General features: G+C 42.7%; 1 protein-coding gene across 1 annotated transcript in view; it reads left to right on the forward strand.

The window, feature by feature from the left end:
* The window catches only part of KIF24 (kinesin family member 24), a 33,496-nt gene extending 12,268 nt beyond the window's left edge, over positions 1–21,228 (forward strand). The window contains exons 5-13 of the mRNA XM_080940249.1: positions 662–877; positions 6,616–6,703; positions 8,436–8,557; positions 9,345–9,450; positions 12,226–12,297; positions 14,795–14,904; positions 16,200–18,326; positions 18,811–18,904; positions 19,509–21,228. Of these exons, the coding sequence (XP_080796375.1) occupies positions 662–877; positions 6,616–6,703; positions 8,436–8,557; positions 9,345–9,450; positions 12,226–12,297; positions 14,795–14,904; positions 16,200–18,326; positions 18,811–18,904; positions 19,509–19,649 (3,076 nt within the window). The 3' untranslated portion in view covers positions 19,650–21,228. The remainder of the gene's footprint in view (positions 1–661; positions 878–6,615; positions 6,704–8,435; positions 8,558–9,344; positions 9,451–12,225; positions 12,298–14,794; positions 14,905–16,199; positions 18,327–18,810; positions 18,905–19,508) is intronic.
* The last annotated feature ends 17 nt before the right edge of the window (positions 21,229–21,245 follow it).

Here is a 21,245-nt window from a genome sequence, read left to right on the forward strand (position 1 = left end):
GACTTTTCTGGATTCATTTGATTTACTAAACATTAAGAAATTTGCAACAAAATTTCCTTTTATATTTGAAATAGTGTTTCTGTTTCCTGACTAAATAAAAGCTCTCCATAGCTTAATTTTGTATCTTCAGAATAAAGATGTAAGGGGTTGTATTTAACTTGAACTTTGGAAATTCTAAGCACTTGAAAGACTGCAGTGGGAAAATAGACACAAGTTCAAGGTCAGCCTAGTCTACATAGTGAGCTCCCAGGGTCTAGGCCAACCTGGATTGCAGTGAGAGCTGTCACAAAATAACAAAGCAAAACACAGAATGCAAAAGAGGAGACAAAGTCTCCAGGATACATCAAAGCATCTTATATGGTGAGTGCTTGCTGCTGTGTGTACGGTACTGCCTCCTGCATGCAAGGCAAGCACTCTATAAACGTCTTCAAAGTCCTTATTCTCTCACATTCAACAGCTGTCTTATGTAGTGTTGTCAGTTCTGTAAAATAATTCCTTTAAGAAAACAGTCTAGTCTGGGGATGTTTTTTACCTTTGGGATTATTTTTATATGCTAAATTTCTTCAAGGATTCCTTTTTTTCCTGACTTGTCATTAAACATCTCTATGTAAATTATCATTCTTTAAATATTTATAAATAATTCTAATTATTTTTCCCCTAGAGGCAATGCAACTTGCTTTGCATATGGACAAACAGGTGCGGGGAAAACCTATACCATGATAGGAACTCATCAAAACCCAGGATTGTATGCTCTGGCTGCCAAAGATATCTTCAGGCAGCTGAAAGTATTCCAGTCAAGAAGGAATCTCTTTGTGTGGATCAGCTTCTATGAGATCTACTGTGGACAACTTTATGACCTCCTCAATAGAAGAAAACGGTACTAGATAAGAGTGAGAAGCCTTTGGTCTATACATTACTGTTGGAGCTGGAGCTCCACAGAATCACTTTGATCACACGACTTCAATGAGAGGCGTTTTTGTGGAATAGCAGTCTCTGGCATGGGGTGATCTTTCTTCTCCCTCTTTCCCTTTTCTGTTTTGCAGCTGTCTGGCTGTGTCTTGTCTAGTGTAGAACTTACTGGTTTGCCTGGGCAGTCTTGAACTGGTGATCATCCTGACTCAGCTTCCCACTTGGTGGGATTAAAGACTTGTTACTGTGCCCAGCTTGGATACATAGTTCTTAACCTGTTAATTCAGCTAGAAAAAAATGTTAATTAGCCATCTCTTAATATCTTTTCAGTGCTGAAGATTGAACCTAGAGCCTTACACACGCTTTGCAAGCATTCTGACACTGGGCTACATTTTCAATTCCTGCTAATTTTTTTTTTTAAAGAACGGTATTATAGTATCTATCGAGACTCCTTTTTTTCCCTGTGAAAAAGATACTTTGAGAAAGTCAGAAAATCATCATGCATTTAAATATTTTCCTTTTAAATAATGTTAGTGTAAATTTAATGACTGTTGTCTGAAACTGCAAAAAATAAGCCTTTCCTTCACATTCACCCTTTTAAAACTATTTATTTTTATCTTACATATGTGGTTATTTTGCCTGCATGTGTCTTTGTGGCACGTTTGGTACCTATGGAGGCCAAAAGAGGACGTCAGATCCCCTGGAACTAGACAGACAGTTGTGAGCTGCTGTCTGAGTGCTGAGAATCAAACCTAAGTCCTCTAGAAGAGCAGTCATTGCTCTTAAATTACATTTGCATTTCTTCATTGTGTGAGCATGTATGTATGTATGTATGAGTACATGTGTCATGATGGGCATGTGGAAGTCCAAGGACAACTTGTAGGAATCATGTCTTACCATGTGGGTCCAAGGCAGTGGTTCTCAACCTTCCTAGTCCTGTGACCCTTTATTACAGTTTCTCACATTGTGGTGACTGTAATTTTGCTACTGTTATGAACTGTAATGTAAATATCTGTGTTTTCTAGTGCTCTTAGATACCCCCCCCCCAAGGGTTGGTTTGGAATTTAGATCCACAGGCTTGGTGGCAGAGCCCAACTTACCTTCAACTTTTAACTGTTATTAGGCTTCAGCTTATTAAACTTACAACATAAAATTAACCTAGGAATGTATCAATATGCCTATTACATATGTTTCTAGAAGAAAGGTTTTTAAGGTTGGGAACAGGTGACTAAACTGAATAGCTGGAGAACAGAAAGGTGAAAGGGAGGTAAAGGATTGCTATAACAGAATAAACCATACCTGATCCATACGGGAAAGCGAGTTAAATCTGGTGGAAGGTGAAGAAAGCCTGGCCAGCGTACAAGCCTTTATGGAGCTGCCCAGTGGGATGTTCTTGTTCATGTGCTGCAGGCAAGCAGGGGAATAGGATATGGGAACAGTCCTGTCCAGTCAGGAGACCCCAGGGAAGGCTCCAGAAGAGAGGGCACTAGTGTACTGAAGAATCCAGCAGGTGGGCTGAGACCCAGCACTGCACTGCTAACCATTCCAACAAAAAGGTATGCAGGTTTGTCACAGTTGAGAGGCGGTACAGAGTTCACCTCAGACATTGCCACTCAGGGCACTTTTCTCATTCACCATCGCTGTAAATTTTAAGCCTCCATTTAGCTCAGTTTGGCTTTTCTTGCAACCCCTGGCAACCTCATTAGAAGTCTTTTCCAAGTTGAGGATATAGCTATGTGGTAGGAACACTTAACCTAGCATGCATAAAGAAAGCCCTGAATTCAGTCCTCAGGAAGAAAGGGGCGGGGGAGGGAGGGTAAGCTTTCTCCCAGGAATGGTGGCTTAATCCTGTAAACCAGCACTCAGCAGGCTGATCACAAATTCAAAGCCAGCCTGGTCTACACAGGGGCCCTGAATGATCTCCTAACCCCCCCCCCCCAAAGCTCTTTGTGGTCATAATGCCTACTTCTTTAAGTAAAAGTTTTAATGAATTATTCAAATTATCACCCTATATATTTGTATTCTTCAATAGTAAACAAAGGGTGAGTATAAACTAACTCTTTGAAAAGTCTTATATTGCATTTTATTTATTTTGTGTGCTAAGCCATTTTACCAGCCCTTGATCTTTTTTTGTGGCTTACTACATATGCGGTATAGTTTCATGTCAAACTAACACAGGCTAAAGAGAGGAGGGAACTTGAATGAAGAAAATGTCTCCATAATATCGGGCTGTAGGCAAGCCTTTGAGACATTTTCTTAGTTGTGGGCGGTTCCATCCCTGGGCTGGTGGTCCTGAGCAAGACATGAGGAACAAGCTAATAAGCAGCACTCTTCATAGCCTCTGCATCAGCTCCTGCCCTGGCTTCTTTTTATGATGAACTGTGAGTGAAACAAACCCTTTCATAGTGTTTGATTACAGCAACAGGAATTCTAACTAATACACTCTGGAAGAACCACACTTACTCTGTGTGGTCCTATGTTGTGGGGCCTGCTTATTTTTATACCTGGTTAGCCTTTCTGGGGTCTCTGTAAAGTTCTGTCCCTGATGATACTCTTTCATATATTTGCAAACCTCATACCTTTAATCTCAGCCCTTGGAAGGCAGAGGCACAGACTACTGCAATTTTGAGGCTATCGGGATCTATATAGTAAATTAGTTCCAAGCTGGTCTGGGCTATATACTAAGACTTTGGATTTGTTTGTTTGTTTAAAAAACTAAGAAGGACTAGTGAAATGGCTTAGTTGGTGAAGGTGCCTGCTACTAAGCCTGACAGTTTGAGTTTGATCCCTGAAACCCATATAGTGTAATAGTGGGTTCCTTCAAGTCCTCTGTGCTAAATTCTTTTCCTTCCTTCCTTCCTTCCTTCCTTCCTTCCTTCCTTCCTTCCTTCCTTCCTTCCTTCAGTCTTTCTTTCTTTCTTTCTTTCTTTCTTTCTTTCTTTCCCTTTTAGTATAAAATGAAGTTTATTTGGGGCATTGCAAGGGGGATTGAGAAGACTAGAGCAGAGAAAAAGGAGACAGAGAAAAACAAGGGATGGGGGAGGCAAGGCCAGTCAGGAGAGACAGAGAGGGTACATTCACTTCTTTTTGAAAGCAGAGAGGTATACTTGAGACAGTTTCTCTATCTGGCCCTTCCTGTCCTGGAACTCACTTTGTAGACCAAGCTGGCCTCAAACTCAGAGATCTGCCCAACTCTGATCCCAAATGCCAGGACTAAAAGTATGTACCATTACGCTCAATTTAAATTCACTTCTCAAACTAGGAAATAAAGCCTAAGCATTCTTAAGTAAATCCTAAATGCAGAAAATAAGTTATTTTCATAGACTTACCTAAAAAAAGGATAAAAATATAATTAAAAAATATTTTTAGGGCTCAGTGGTTAAGAATGTTGATTGCTCTTCCAGAGATCCTGAGTTCAGTTCATAGCAACCACATGGTGGCTCACAACTATCTGTAATAGTATCCAGATGCCCTCTTCTGGTGTGTCTCAAGACAGTGGAAGTGTACTCACATACATAAAATAAATAAAACTTTTTTAACGGTTATACTTTTATTTAAAATAAAATGCATTTATAGTCTTTAGTTCATAGATTATTGGACAATACTGCTAAGTCCACCCCTCCCTGGCGCCCTCTGGACTCTGAGCTAGGAATTGTCTAACTAGCAACAATGTAAATGTAATAGCACAACAGACTAGAACACAGCCAGTCCAGGCTGTAGTTTTAAAGGCATCATGGCAAGTCAGGAGCTCATGAAGTCATTTGTAATTTATCAGATACTGAAACTGCATATTAATTTTATACTTTAAAAGCATTTAATTAATGCAAAGATGCTACATTTAAGCCATTCCTAGTTGTGAATAGGTTTTTAAAAATACTGTACAATTTTATAAAATTTGTGTTTGTACATTAGTTACACAAGGTGCATACTTCATAGATCTTTATTTCATATTGTGACACAAAGGTTGCATATCTTAGGCAGATAGTGAATATGCTGGTGAATACTAAGAGTATTGTAATACAGCTTGGTGTAAAAGTAAACACAAAACAATGTACAACAAGCTTACTTAAGGATAAAAAAATCTTAATATATAAAGTAGAAGAGAGTGTTACAGGTATTTGTGAGTCACCCGACATGGAATCTGGGTCTGAAACTCAGGTCCTCTGGAAGATCAGTAAGTGTTCCTAACCATTGAGGAGATGTCCAGAAATATTTTTATGTATGTATTTGTTTACCTCTGAATTTATGTGCACCATGTATGTGCCAGAGGGAGTCAGAGCCCTTGAACTGTAGTTACAGGTAGTTGTGAGCTATCGGATGTGGGTGCTGAGAGCTGAGCCTGAGTCCTCAGCCTCACAGAGTTTACAAATCTAGCAGCACATTCTATACTGTCTCATATGAACCTTTCTGGGGTGAGCATCTCAAAGCCCAAGTCAAAGTATTGTATTCAAGAGTGATGTGGGGAGGTGGTGTCTTCTTTTATTCAGAAGTGTATTTTTGTGCTTGTTTTCTGAGAGATCATAGGCACTGGCAAGACACTTTTACTAGTCTGTAAAGTTTGGAAACTTAGATTGAGAAGAAAATATTTTTTGTTTTGGTTTTTCAGAGTGTCTCACTGTGTAGCCCCGGCCAACCTGGAATATAGCATGTAGCCCAAGCAAGCCTTAAACTACAGAGATGTATCTGCCTCACCACTGCAAGTCCCCCTCCCCTGGTTTTTTTTTTTTTTTTTTTTTGTTTGTTTGTTTGTTTTGTTTTGTTTTGTTTGTTTGTTTTTGGAAACTAATTCATTCTTTTTCAATATCTCTCTTTCTCTTTGCTACAAAAGAGAATTTCATTCCTGGCCTTAATCAGTATCTAATGAAAGGGTAGAAGTAATTTTGGAATATCGAGAAGATTTAATGCTTGCTGTTGGTATACCTGATTTTCTGTCAGTAGCAGTCCATGGTCATTTGCCACCCTATTTGCAGGCCTGGAGTGTTCAAACATAACATTCCTTCCTTGTCTTAGAATTACCAGAGTTGGGCAAGTTGGCACATAGCTGTACTCTTAGTACTTAGGCAGCTGAAGCAGTAGGATCACAAGTTGCAGACTAGCTTGAATTACATAGTGAGACCCCGTATCAAATAAAACAAAACAGTACAAAACTATATATTAGGAATCCTGTTACAAGTTTAAAAAAATAAAACCCCACTCCTACTATATTTAGGGAAATCATTGGCTCAGATAACTTGGAAGGCTTCAGGATATTCTGATTTATCACTCCAGGATAACGGTGCATTACTGTGCTGTCTGTTAGCTTTGTCCTGAAGCTAGTTCTTTGTAGATGCCAATGGCTGCTCCTGCTCCCAGGACCACATGCTTTCTCTTCATGACAGAAAAGGAAGAACACCTAACAAGCAAAAACCATAACTTTAGATTAATTAGATAGCAAAAATCCCACCCTTATCCACCACTGCACTAGTTACTAGCCAGGATTATGCTATCCAGGGATTGGAATATGTCTGGGTTTTATGCTCTTTTGGTTTTAATAAAAAATACTGGTTTGTTTACAAGGAAGGACCATTTCAGTACTCTGAAGCTGGCAGTGGAGTAGGGCTGGGGAGGGGCACATAGCAAAACCACTATAAAATGAAAGATCCATAGACTGTTTTGGAAGGGCAAGACACACCCAGTGTTATACCAGCTACATTTTTGTATCTGCAGGCTCTTTGCAAGAGAAGATAGCAAGCATGTGGTACAGATAGCTGGCCTTCGAGAGCTCCAGGTGTACAGTGTGGAGCTCCTCCTACAGGTAATTCTCTCCTCCTTACACCCGAGCAGCCTCAGGTCAGGGGAGACATTCATCTTGCTTCCTAGCAACTGTGATGGCTCTGATCAAAGCAGAGAGCAAGGACACCAGTTCACATCTGTGGAGTGGGAGCCATCTTAGGAAGATAGCTTATCTCTCCACAGTGCCATAGATAGGGAGGTAGGACTCGTGGCACAAACAAATACATGGCAAAGATGGTCTTGAGCTGGCAGAGGCTGTGATTATATTTTCTGTGACTGTGGGCTTAGGAGAAAAGATTCTTTGCTAAAGGTTCTTATTTTAAATAAATTTTTAATAAGCAGTACTTTCACATGCTCTCAAAATCCAAAGAATTAGGAAATTCCCTTTCCATTCCCTTTTTCTGAGGCAACTAATTTTATTAGTTTTTATGTATGCTTCCAAAGGAATTTTGAAGTCTGCTTCTTTTTATTAAAAGTTACTTGTTTGTTATAACAAAAGTAATATTCTCTCACTGTTAAGCACTACAGAAATATATAAAAAGATAGAAGGAGCCCTTTTACTATTCCCAGCACACACAAACACTGACTATGTGATATTAATTTTGTTAATTGCTTGTTGTTTTTTGCTTGTTCAGAGGTCATTTATTGATTTATGTGAAAATAACTTTCAGTGAACCTTCTTTTAATGATCCTTAGCCTGGGATCAGATGCTGGGAACCAAACCCAAAGGAAGAACTCTGCCACTGAGCTCTGGGCTCAATCCTGTTTGTTCATAGCTCCCTTTCTCTGATTAAAATACCTTAACTTTTTTTTTTTTTTTTTTTTTAAAGATAAGGTCTTTCAGTAGCTCAGGCTGGCTTCTAATTTACTGTGTAAAACCTATTGTCAGGTTCCTACTTCAACTAAAATGATTGCAGGAGTGAGCCACCATACTTAGCTCTTTGTCTCATTTTATTTTGTTGAGACAGGGTTTCTATATAGCCCTGGCTTTCATGGCGCTCACTATGTAGACAAGACTGGTCTTAGGTCTGCCTGCCTCTGTCTGCTAATTGCTGGGATATAAACATATGTACCACTACACTGACTTGGATTATTATGTTTACTTAACTATCTAACATATTTGGCTAGAGGATTGTTTTGTTGCTTTTGTTTTGTTTTTTTTTCCAAATACCATGTGATTTAAACACTGTAAAATAGGATACATACTTTAAATCTCATCTTTCAGATGAGCAAACTGAAGCTAAGATTGGAATCTGGTGGTCAGGACTAGAAGAGCCAGCTTCTCCTAGCCCAGAGTTAGCAACTCTCAAGAATATCAGGCTTGTTCCCCTGGTATGGATCACCTCCTGGTGGATGTGATCAGTCATGCTGTGACGTACATTTCTGTCTTGTGATTTAGTTACTAAGATAGATGAATGTATGAGACCTTGCTTTGGAGCCAAGTTTTGCCCTGGGGATCTTAAGTTAGGCTAGATTCATCAACGATATTAAAAAGAGTGCATATGATTAAGATGTAGATTAGGTCTTGAGCCATTGAATGTTCTCCCACAAGATTAGTATTCTGCCTGTTTCTCGCTGCTGTTGGTACTTACTCTGTATGATTAGTGTCTGGGCAGCCTTCCACCTGGACATGATACAGCAGTATGCTAACAAAATTACACGCCAGGTCTCTACTGCTTGCTTAGCCAACCTTTTGGAACCAGAAGACTTTGTTTTCTCCCAGAGAAAGTCATCCTGTGAATTTTACTTTTCAGGTGATCTTAAAGGGCAGCAAGGAGCGCAGCACGGGAGCCACTGGCGTCAATGCAGACTCCTCCCGCTCCCACGCTATCATCCAAATTCAGATCAAAGATTCAGCCAAGAGGACATTTGGCAGGTGAGCTGGAACTATGTGGAGAATTTCATTGTCTGCCTTTCCATATTTGACTTTGAAATATATATGTTCAACCTGGGATACCCCAACCACCTTGGGTCTTCATTGCAGGGATATAGAGTACTGTTGTTAGCCCTGAAATAAATCATTGTATAAAGTGCCATCAGTTGATTAACCATGAAGTAATGACCTATTGTTGGTCAACCCAAAGTTATTAAAAGGGACATTGATTGCTTCTAATGTGAAACACAGTATCAGCAGGGAAACAGCAAGGAATGCATCTCGGAGAGCTTGCAGGCCATAAATGAAAGTGGGGGAATCCATTCTTCTTGAAAGAAGACATAGGACAATTGGCTGCATTCATTGCTTCTCTGGTGCTATCTTAGCAAACTCTGCCATGCTGATGGATGAGCCTGTCTCACCTCTGAGTAATGAGTCATTCTCTGCTTTTTCATTCTTTCTTGTTAGAAAACAGCCAATAAAACTTTCTATTTAATTATCTGAGTAGTCATCAACTGATTTGTAATATGGTCACCAGGCCCTTGTGGGGAAATGCTTTATTAATTTCAGTCATACTTTCTCACAAATGAGAAGGGCCAATGGAAGTGTCTGGACAGTGCCAGCGCCAGCTTCAGGGTCTTGTGGTGTTTTTGAAAGGCTAACAATAATGTTGTCTTTTCTGAGGATGAGCTGTGCTCCATGTCTTCCCGAGGTTATATATTGTCAGCTAATAAGCTAATATGGAAATAAACCAAAGCCCCAAAGAAGTCATTCCTGCTGTGTTTTTTAGGATCTCTTTCATTGACTTGGCTGGGAGTGAGAGAGCAGCAGATGCCAGGGACTCAGACAGGCAGACAAAGATGGAAGGCGCGGAGATCAACCAGAGTCTTCTAGCTGTGAGTTGCTAAAAATCTCTTTTTTGAGAGATTTTGCCCTAACGTGAAGCCAGTCGTTCAGACTGGGTAAATCAGAAGGGCAGCACGCATGCTCTCATTTGACAGTGGAAGTCCTGAGCTCCTGGACAGCAGGTCCAAGCAGCCTCTGCACAGTGCTAGGCTGTTCTTCTTTCCCCTGCCTCTTTTCCTCAATCCCTACCAGTTAGAAAGAGAAATATTTATGCAATTGCTATATGGCTAAGAAAGCTTTTTCCTACTCCCTAAAATTTAAAGATGCAAATGTAGAAAGTAGTATATCTCAGATACTTATCTCTCAGTTATCAACAATTAAAAACTTAACCAGATCCAGGAAGGTGGCTCAACAGGTAAAGGTACTTGCTGCCTAGCCTGACATCCAGGGTTCAATCTCTGGGACCCACATGGTAGAAAGATAGCAATTCATGAGCTGTCCTCTGACTGCCACCTTGAGGACCATGGCACACATGCCACCATACACATATACACACAAAATAAACCAATATAAAAACTTCAGAATGGGGGCTGGAGAGATGGCTCAGTGGTTAAGAGCACTAACTGCTCTTCCAGAGGTCCTGAGTTCAATTCCCAGCAACCACATGGCGGCTCACAACCATCTGTAATGGGATCTGATGTCCTCTTCTGGTGTGTCTGAAGGCAGCTACACTGTACTTATAACAAACAAACAAAAACCAACTTAAGAACATAAGCAGCCGCATCCTTCCCATAGTTGGATTACTTTACTTTATTATCACTATGAGTATATATAGGCACATACATACACAACAAATTCGCAGTGGTCAGAGGACAACTTTTGGGAGTTGGTGTTCTCCTTCCATCATGGATTCCAAGGACCTACCTCAGGTGGTCAGGCTTGTGTGACAAGAGCTTTTGCCCAGTGAGCCATCTTGCCAACTCCTAGTTGGATTAAAGGAAACCCTATTCATCAATACATCTTATAAATACTTCATAATCTCAAAGGGATGTTTTATTTTTTTAATATATTTGTAATAAAACATTATACTTTCAATGTTACCTCTTACTCAATATTTAAAAATCTCTTGTTGACCCATAACTACCTTTTCATAGTTGACTTACTGAAGATAAGGACACTATCCTTTGTCACATCCCCTGAGCCTGCTTTTGCTTTGTTTTTCTGTATCAGCACATACTTTTTAAAGGGGAGGTGGGAGACACAATGACCTATAAATTTTCCCACACTCTAGGCTTGGATAGCTACATCCCATGTTGATGATTAATGTGTTAGTCTGTTCTCTACTAGATTTCCTAAAAAGTGGTTAGGCTATGTATATTAGCTGTCTAATGTGACTAGGTTTTTATTTATTTGTATATAGGTATTTTGCCTTAATGTATGTCTGTCTGTGTACTATGTGTGTGCCCAATGCAGAGGCCATAAGAAGGCATCGGATCTTCTAGGACTGGAGTTATAGACAGTTGTGAGCTACCCTGGGTCACTGTTATCAGAAGTAGCTTACACAATATCATCTCTTCTGGAGAATCTTCTCAGTGCTAAAAGCAGTAGATATTGGACTGGTTTATAACAAAGAAGATATTGTTGAACATGGTTGTGCACATCTATAACATTCCAGTGCTCTGAACAGCTGAGCCATCCTCCAGCAGCCTCTGTAACTGGTCTTACTTAAGATATCTAAAGTAAAATGCACACAGGATTTGGAAAATTTGATATCAACAAAGCACATAAAAGATCTCAATAATATTTTTTCATGTTATATCCCAAATACTTTAAACAGAGTAGGTTAAATAAAGTATATAATTCTCATTGGTTCCACCAGCCATGGGGTTTACTTTTAGTGTTTCTTTTTCCAGAACTGAGACAGGTTGTGTCTCTGCTGCCAGGAACTTTGCTCACATCCCCTGTAGCCCAGTAAAATCAACTCTAGAAACTTGTAATTTAGCAATTAGATCTTATATGTTAAATTCTTAATCTGCAATACATCCACACAATAAGCTTACAACCAGTTGGCAAAGATATAAACTGCCCACCTAGATAAGACAAATTGGCTTAAAAATATTCATATCTACCTATCAATTAAGACCACCTATATGTAGATCCTCCTTCTCTAGTAGCTCCATCTTGATTCCCTCTTGCTCCTCCTCCCCTCTCCTTCTTAGACTACCCCCCCCCCCACTACCTTTCCTTCTCATCCAATGATAGGCTAGACCTGCCTTGCTGCATAATGACATTATCCTACAGTGTTTGGTTTGTTTGCCTGCTTGCTTTTACAGAATCTTGAGGGTTTTTGTTGTTGTTGTTGTTGTTGTTGTTGTTGTTGTTTTATTTATCTGTATGTGTGAATATGTATGCCATATGTTTGGGTGTCTGAAGAAGGCAGAAGAGGGCGTTAGAGCCCCTGGAGCTGGATGAAATTAACAGTATGAGTGCTAGGAACCAGCATCTGTTCTCTGAACAGCAAGCACTCTAAACTGCTGACTCAGTTTATTTAAGAAAACTAAGCTTCTAGGCCTGGGCAGATGGCTCAGAGGTTAAGAGCACTGGCTGTTCTTCCAGATGATCAGAGTTCAATTCCCAGAACCCACATGGCGGCTCACAACTGTCCAGTTCCAAGGGATCCTGTGCCTTCTTCATGGTACAGTGGCATACATGTAGGCAAAGAACTCATATACATAAAATAAAGAGAAACTTTGTATGGATGTAGCATCTGTCTGTCCCTTACTCCATTGTCATGTTGATGGGTCTTTCACTCTCCCACTTTACAGCTGAAAGAATGCATCCGAGCACTGGACCAGGAGCACAGCCACACGCCTTTCAGGCAGAGCAAACTGACTCAGGTAAAGTCAAACAGAAGCCTAGAGCTGGTTCTGCTTTATTCATTGTTCCTTCCTCCATTGCTTTGTTAATTTAATCAAGCATCCACTACTAACTAGACATGATGCGAAACATTCTGGGGAGAAAAGAACTTGGGTGTCACTTTCACTTGAGGACCTCTCTGTACTCAGGTAGAGATGTCTGCAAGATGGTAATCGTGGTCACCTTGTTATCACCTGCTCTAGTTTCATGCTGCTGCTGTGATCAAATACACTGGCCAGCATCCCAGCTCATAGCTCATCCCTGAGGGGAGTCAGTGCAGGAACTTGAAGCAGAAACCATGGAGCAGTGTTCCTTACTGGCTGTCCCCCAGACCCATGCTTAGGCGAGCTTTCCTTTACAGCCCGACCGCCTGCCAGGGAATGGTGCAGCTCATTTGTCTGGGTCTTCCTATCTCAGTTAACAAGAGCCCGTCACTCATTGGCTAATTTGACCTGAGAAACCCCTTAAGACCCCTTTTCTCAGGTCACTCTAGGATGTGGCAAATTAACAAAAGGAACTAGGACACCACATTTCTAAATTCTTCCAGTGTAAAGAAACTTCTTGCCGATGTGGTGCCATTTTCCTGAAGCTGAGGCAGGAGGATTACTTAAGCCCAGGAATTCAAGACCAACCTGCATAACATAGCAAGACTACATCTGTAAAAGCATAAATTGCTGGATATGGTGATTTGTGTCTGCATTCCTGGCAACTTAGGCTGAGGCAGAGGATTGTTTGAACCCATACATTGGGCAATATAATGAGATCCTGTCTGTCTACCCTGACCAACAAAACAATGGGGAATAGGCCAGGGGCATAGCTCAGTGGTAACGTTTGCGATACACCAGATCTTAAGTTTAATCCTCAGCACTGGAGGAAAACACACACACACACACACACACAAATTATTTAGTAGAGTTACTGAATCTTTGTAAATAAGATAACCGTGGTGAGGTACTTAGTGTTTCAGTTAAATAAGTTAATGACTTCAGTTTAAAAGACTGCAACAGGCTTTCTACGTGTGAGGATGGAAGAGATGGCAGGACAGTGTTAGGAGATGTCATGCCGCCTGCTGTTAAAGCATCGTTTCTACATGGGGAAGGTTTTAAAAGACAAATATTACATACAACTGGGAATAACTTAATTAACTGTCCATTTAGAAGAGTATACCTGAGTTGACCATTTACTATTGTTATAGTTGTAAGACTGCTAAGTGGAATGTGGGAGGGACTCAGCATGCTGTGTATGTCTGTCAGCCCAGCTACTCAGAAGAATAATCCAGGAGCACTGCTTGAACCATGAGTTTGAGTCCAACCTGGACAACATACCAACCCACCTGAACAACAAAGCACTACGTGGTAAAGCTGCACAGATAGTTAGTGTCTGTGACTGACCTAGGGGCAGGGACTGTACCACTGCTACATCCCAGTTTACATCTTCATTTTGACATAAGAGTATTACTTTTTTTATATGAACCAATCAGTCACCTTTTTAGAACTTTAGTTCTCAGGGTCCAGTAGCCATAGTTGAATTCTTTCTTGGATTGGAGCGGGGCAGGTAGTTACACTCAGCCATGCAGTGCCTCCACAGTGACCCCTCTTCAGTGACACTGAGTCACCACTTGTGTTTGAGTTCCTTGTAAGAAATGTAGGAGCTGAAAACCACGTAGGTTAATCCCTGAGATGCTGCCTTTCCGAGCAGATGTACTTGTGGTAATTTGGTCAGAACCTCTCTGAAAGGCCCCTGCAAGGCCACTAGGGGTAAAATCCAACATCAGTATCCAGCTCTGCAGCTCTCCCAAGTTTTACCTCCATGAGCTGCTTCTCCCACAGTGGCATGAGCAATGCTCCCATCTTGCAGTCCTGGTGTCCCAATATAAGAGTATTCTTGAGGTGTACAACTTGGCCTTGAATTCACTTTGTAATACAGACAAGTCTTGACTTGGGAGCCTCTTGCCTCAGTCTGCACTACAAGGACAGCCAAATACAGGACCTTCTTTCTGTTGTCTGGATAATGACCAGACTGCAGAGGAGGTTAGGGAACTTGAACCCAGGCCCTCGTGCTTGCTTATTAGCAAGTACTCTGACCCGCTGAGCCATGTCCTCAGCACCATAAATGTTAGCTAGTTCTCTAGTTGCTTGTTTCTCTGAAGACTGCTAAGTACCTTTTGTTTTGCTTGTGGGTTAAATGCCTTTCCTTTTAAAGTTCATGTATATGGCTCACCTGCATGTCTAGTGCCTAGAAACTAGAAGATTCCTTGGGACTGGAGTAACAGATTGTTACCATGTTGTTGCTGGAAACTGAACCCAGGTCCTCTTCAAGAGCAGCCAGTGCTCTTAACCACTGAACCATCTCTCCAGTTTAATGAATTTCTTCTTTTGTAAAATGTCTTTTGTGAATGGATCAAGCTGTGGCCAGCATCTTCACATATAAGAAATTAATATGCCCTTTGTTCATTGCCCTGTCTCCTGGTTTGGATAGGTCCTGAAGGACTCCTTCATTGGCAATGCCAAAACTTGCATGATCGCCAACATCTCCCCAAGCAATGTAGCCACAGAGCATACATTGAATACCTTGCGCTACGCTGACCGGTAAGTTGGCTATAGGATATCAGGTTGTTCTGATCAGGGTGGCAAAGAAGGTGGATCTCTGAGTTCAAGTCCATCCTGGTCTACAGAGGGAAAAGAGGGGATGTCAGATTGCATCTAGGTTCCATGTGTTTGTATATGACCAACGTGGACATATAAAAAAGGAGGCCCAAAGAAAAATAGGAACTGTCCATGGACTTACTGAAAGTTGAGAGCAAAGGTAGCACCCACCTCTTTAAAAAAAATTGCAGGGGCAATGGGTGTGGGGATGCGTGGAAGTCAGAGGGCAACTTCCGTTAGTGCTCTCTGCCACATGGGTCTTCACAGCTGCCGGCCAGGGCCTCTGCCCACTGAGCCATCGCACTGCTCTGAGCTAACACCCATTAACTGCCTGGTCAGGCTTCTGTCTGAAGGGCTTGGTATCTGTCAGCACTATTCCCATTCACCTCACAGTTGGTCTCTTACAGAATTAAAACACTTAAAAGTGTTTTCGATTATTTTACGTGTATCAGTGTTTTGTCTGTATACGTACCCTATGTGTGCCTGGTGTCGGTAGAAGTCAACATATTACCTGAAATCGGAGCTACAGAGGATCATGAGCCACCATGTGGGTTCTGGGAACTGAACTTGGTGGGTCTTCTGCAAGACCAGCAGTGCTTTTAACCTCTGAGCCATTTCTCCAGCCCCCAACTGGGGAAAGGTGCTACTGGGTAAAAAAATACAGATGTTACCCAATATTTCCAATACACAGAGCCTCTATAATAAACAAGTTTACCCAAAACAGAATGCCAGTGATGCTAAATTAGGGATGGTGGAAATACATATATCATCTTTCCCTTAGCAGGACTAGCACAAGCTAGTTTGTTTTGGAGGTTCTGCTTGCTGAACTGCAGATTAAGGGGAATTCACCTTCCCAGAGACACCCTACAGGATTTGGGATTACAGGTGAAGGGTAGACATGAATTCCTGAGTTGGCCCATCTTCAGGACCCATGGCAGGCTCTGCATGAATATAGCATGGTTCTCATTCCTAGCCCCTCCCTTATGTGGGGCTGCAAACTTTTCAGTCATATTTTGTTGTGTACATGTTTATATTCTCAGGAGACATTTCTCTTTTAGTTCAAGTATAGCTAGCATTCATGTTAAAAGAGAATATGCCTTTTCCTCTTATTTTCTGACAGTAAGAAAGAACTCATAATCTTTGACATACTCTCCTTGTTTGTTTGTTGATGTTTAATTCTCTGGAAGCTGTACAAAAGGAGTCACGGGCAGACTTTAACTTTAAATGGTCATTTACAGGGTGAAGGAACTAAAGAAAGGCGTTAAGTGTTGTGCTTCAGCTGGTAGTCGGAATCAGACATCTGCAAACTCCTCTCCAAAACGAATTCAGAGCTCCCCTGTCACCCTGCCAGGGGATAAGTGCTCCCCCAAAAAAGTTAAGCTGGGACTTCAGCAGTCACTTACTGTGACTCCAGGTCCCATAAGAGTTAAAGCCCACCCATTGGCCAGCCATGCTCCCAACATCCCCTTTGCCTCTGGACCTAAGACCCCTAGTAAAAAGAGTAGCTCCCAAGGGAGTCCCACCCCAGAGTGGGGCATGAAGGCTAGCCCTTGCAGAGGAACCATGAGACCTGGCCATTTGATCAAAAAGGGAGCTGAGTCAGCACCATTGTGCTCTGAGAAAAGTCAGATTGGCAGCAAGATTGCTGTTGGGTGGGAGGGCAAGGCCCCAGGCCCAAAAGAAGGTCTGCTGCGTGTCAGGATGCCTGCAAGAGGGAAGAAGGTGCAGCCAGTACAGCCAGTGCAGAAGCAGCTACTGTCCCGAGCTCAGCTCCTTGGTAACAGCCACCACTTAGAAGCCACTCAGGACAGCAAGGTGGCCACACCTGCCAGGCTTGTCCCTGAAGCTTGGACAAACCCCATTCTGCAGCAGAAGGAAAGAGAGGAACATTTGAGATTTTACCACCAGCAGTTCCAGCAGCCACCTCTCCTCAAGCAGAAGCTAAAATACCAACCACTGCAGAGGCTTTTCTGCCAGCACAGGCCCTCAGAAGGTCAGCTCCAGAATGAGACTGTCTTTCCTCTCCATTCTAATCCTGAGAACCATGATGGAGCCCAGGCTGAGGACCTTGATGATAGTGATTTCAGTGAGGATTCTTTCTCACATGTCTCCAGTCTGCCGACCGTAAAACAGGGGATCCCCTTGGAAAAGAGCGAGAGCTCCTTCTTCCTTCATCAGGACAGGGGGCACAGCCCTGAGGAACAGGCAGCAGAAAGGCAGCAGTGCTTGCTTTTCAGCTCTGAGACAGATGGTAGTAAGAAGTGGCTAGCTGACAGCTGGGTGTATTCCAGGAACCCCATCATTGGCTACAGGAAAGGAGCACTCAGTCAAAGTCACAGCCAAAGTATGGTGTGCCCAGACCGGAGCAAGGAGGAAGACCCCGCCTCCTCAGGACCACCTTCTAAGGACATCTCTTCACAGGTAGATTTTGTGCATCACCAAAAAACAGTTGAAGCTCAAGCATTTGACATCAGACTGGAGGCCTTCAGAAGCGAAGTCCCTGGGCAAGCTGAGGGCAGCTTGTTATCCCCATCACTGGAAAGTGGGCTGTCTTTTCCACTGTCCCACATGGCTGTTTCTGGATCCCCAGACCAAAGAGACAGAGTCTGCACACCATTAAGAGAAGTCAGTGAAAACAGAGTGACTCAGACTCCAGAAACAGTGAACAGCGGTGCTCCTTACCAAGAAGACTCTGGAGAGCAGATACATATGTGTTCTGCAAATGCTTCTGGACTCATGGCTCCTCTCTCTATGTCCCTCCTAGAGACCCCCAACCATGAGGACCCTTCTTCCTTGGAGCAAACTGCCCAGGATAGAGCTGGTTATGGTTTCATGGCTGAGATTGTAGGAGGGCCAGCAGCAGGACACACAGTACCATCTTATGATTCAGAGGCTGCCTTGCCAGTGTCTTCAGCAACTGAGTGTCTGTGGCTATCTTCATCTCCTCCTGACAATCGGCCTAGTGGTGATCTTCCAGCTCTGTCCCCATCACCCATCCATCAGCATTCACCTGACAAATTGCCCCAGAATCATGTGGGTGATGAGCAATATGAAGACAGTGCTGAAGAACTGGGTGGCTCCTTGATATTCCCGAGAAAGCCCCCCTCCAACGTACACTCTCGAGCACCCTATTCTACACCTTTCCTCACCTCAAGTATAGGAAGGAGTGATGGAGTTGGTCATCCCTGGGCCAAGGAGAGAAAACATTCTACAGGGGTTAACTGGCAGGAGCTTGTTTCTTCCCCAGATTCCAGCAAGCCTCATGACGACAAGGACATTTCATGGCTCAGGCGAAGGCCAATCTCAAGGTGCTTAGATTCAAAGGTCTTGGGCACACTCTGTTCACTTACACCGGAACAGGCACAGTAAGTTGGACTTTGTTCTTAAGTCTTGAGCCCCTTCAATACCCCATGCCCTTTCCTATCTAATGTAGTAACAGAGGGCCTTGCATAGAAAGGAGCACTGGGCAAACTTACTGCTCCATGTTGTTTGCTCATTAGAGTTTGACCAAAAGCAGATCATTCAGCTTTTAGCCTGGACCTGCTTTGGTCCTGAACCCTCCGAAAGCAAAAATAAGAGCAGATCATGTACCAGACACACCAGTTGTCACTGTTTTATAGCCTTTCTAAAGGAAGCTTTGGGAAACAGGCAACCCCTGTAAAGCACCTGGGGAGGCAGGGACAGCTTGAGAAGTCTCTTTTCCTGTAACTTGTGGGTTACCCCTTGACTAGCAAGGAGTGGCCAGCTGGTCTTATCACACTGGGAATAGACTGCAGCTCCTAGTATGGAAATGAGGCTGTCCCTGAGTGTGAGAAACCAAAAGGATTCCTTTCTTCAACATGTTCCCAGGCAGGTGATTATCCGTGCACACCAAGAACAGCTGGATGAAATGGCTGAGCTAGACTTCAAGGAGGAGACCTTATTGACCCAGATAGATTCTAATGTAAGTAGTTACTGAATGGATATGCGGGCTACTGAAAATTAATTGTGGTTTGTTCAGGGATCATGTTTGTTATGGTGTAGATAACACAGCTCTGCACTAACTGTTGAGGCCTTGTGGCCCTCAGAGGGTCTAGGCAGAGCTTGGAGATGGTGCTACACTGCTCACTCTGAGCTAAATGGTCCCTATGGCTACTATAAACACCATTTTCCAAAATATAGTCTCCACTTATAAAGTGTCTCAAATGCAGAAAAGGGGTCCCACCCAAAGCCATAGAAACTTCTAAGGTTTTCCCCTGGGGAGGAGGGACTCAGGTTCTGAAATGTTCCTTCTAGGTGGACTAGGGAGCATTTTGTTAAGAGCTCTTTGTTACTCTTGTATAGGACCCAGCACCACGTGGTGACACATAACCATCTAGACCTCCAGTCCCAGGAAATCTGATGTCCTCTTCTAAATTCCATGATTAGCACCAGGCATACAAGTGGTGTGTAGGCAAAACATTCATATACATTAAGAAAAACGTGAAAGACTAGAAGAAAATAGGATCTGGCAGAGTCATCAAGAGAAAAATCTCCAGTTGTGTTTTGTTTTTTTTTTCCCCCCTCAGGATTTTGAAGATTTTGTGACCCAGCTGGATGAAATCATGGCTTTGAAGTCCAAGTGCATCCAAAGTCTGAGAAGCCAGCTACGACTCTACCTCACCAGCAACAGGCCAGCTGCAGCCCCCGAGGGAACTCTGGTATCTTAGAGAATCTCGCCCTGGGTGAGCACTGCTGTGCTCTGGGGCTGGAAGAGGCTCTCTGACTCCTAGTGTCACCCTAGCCATGCATGGCCTTGGATGGCCTCACTACTCAGGGACAGACCTCATGGATCTCAGTTTCAACTACAGAGCCACCTGTAACAAAGTACCAGGATGAAAACCCTCATATTCCCTTTTATCTGGGGCTCAGTGTAGTCACCTTGCTAACTTGTATCTGTAGGAGCATACTTGGTCTAATTAGATGTTCCTAAATTTGAGGATGAGACTGGGGTATTTAATACAGTGCCTTTGTCTTCAAAGGCTACAGCACTAGTACCAGCCAGGCAGTCAGGTGAACTCCTTCCCAGCAGAAAGTGCAGATTGAGTTTTCCAGATTATAAGGTGAACAACTTTTTTTTTTTTTGAGCTAAGTGAGTTAAATCCTCTACCCTAATGAATAACTCTTGATGTCTTTCTTAAGAGCTACTGCATGCTTTACGTTTACATTTTATTCCCTGCAGTCCAGCTTTGACGGTGTTGACAGCATAGTTCTTGTGGCAGATCCTAGCTCCTGTCTGTGACACAACACACACACTCTTCAGATGAGTTCTTGCTATATGACTGTGGGGGGGGGAGTGTCAGATATTATGAGGTACCTTATTTTTGAACCCAGACTAATTAGCTAACAAGTCCCAAGGGTCATTCTTGTCTCTCCCTCCCACACAGACCACTTTGAGACAGTCTCTATGCAGTCCAAGTCACAGAGATCCTCCCGAGTGCTAGGGTTAAAGATGTAGCCACCATTACAACTAGCTACTCCAGGCTTCTACACAGTTGCTAGAGATCCACAAGAACTTTAGTGAGTCACGTTTTTAACAGAGTGAACCTTCAAGAGTCCATTCATTTCTGAGTTAACCTGAGATTCATGTGTCATAGCCCGGGCCCTGAAGCCATTACCACATAATTTAAGGAGAACTCTATGGTTTTAGGATGTTACAGCTAAAAAGCCAAGATAAGCCAGGCGTGGCACTGTTCATGTGTAATCCCAGCATTTGGGATGCTGAGGCAGAATATGGACTATAAATTCAAAGAACACCTGGACTATAGTGAGATATGGCTCTATTTAAAAGGCCAGTGGCTTAATTCGAGAGCTGAAAGACTATAAACAGTCAGCCAGCCACAGGCAGTGCTTGAACTGACCACCAGATGGCAGCCTGTTCCTAGCTTAAGGCTGTATAACCTCTCACATCACCACTAAAAACCAGAGACCATTCCCAGCCAAGAGCACCAGAAGGATGTGGGATTCTACTAAAGGTAAGGACTAGAGACTTTAGGGAGCACAGCTGAGAGCCAGGGAAGCACTTTAGTCTTGCCTGTGACTGGTGGTATTCACAAGCACCTTGAAATCTGTATGCCCTTTCTCCATTTTGGCAAAAAAGCATACCCTTGTTCCACAGCTCTTTGGGTCTGTATTTGTAAACCAAAAAAAACCAGACGAGACAGGATGACCCTCCACGGGAAAGGGTACTGAAATGTAAGGGGAAACTAGGTTTTGTCCCAGGCCTGAAGTGGCTGTGCTACCCATCTGTCTTCCCACTGTCCTGA

The sequence above is a fragment of the Micromys minutus genome (assembly GCF_963924665.1).
Source record: "Micromys minutus genome assembly, chromosome: 28".
Taxonomy (NCBI): domain Eukaryota; kingdom Metazoa; phylum Chordata; class Mammalia; order Rodentia; family Muridae; genus Micromys; species Micromys minutus.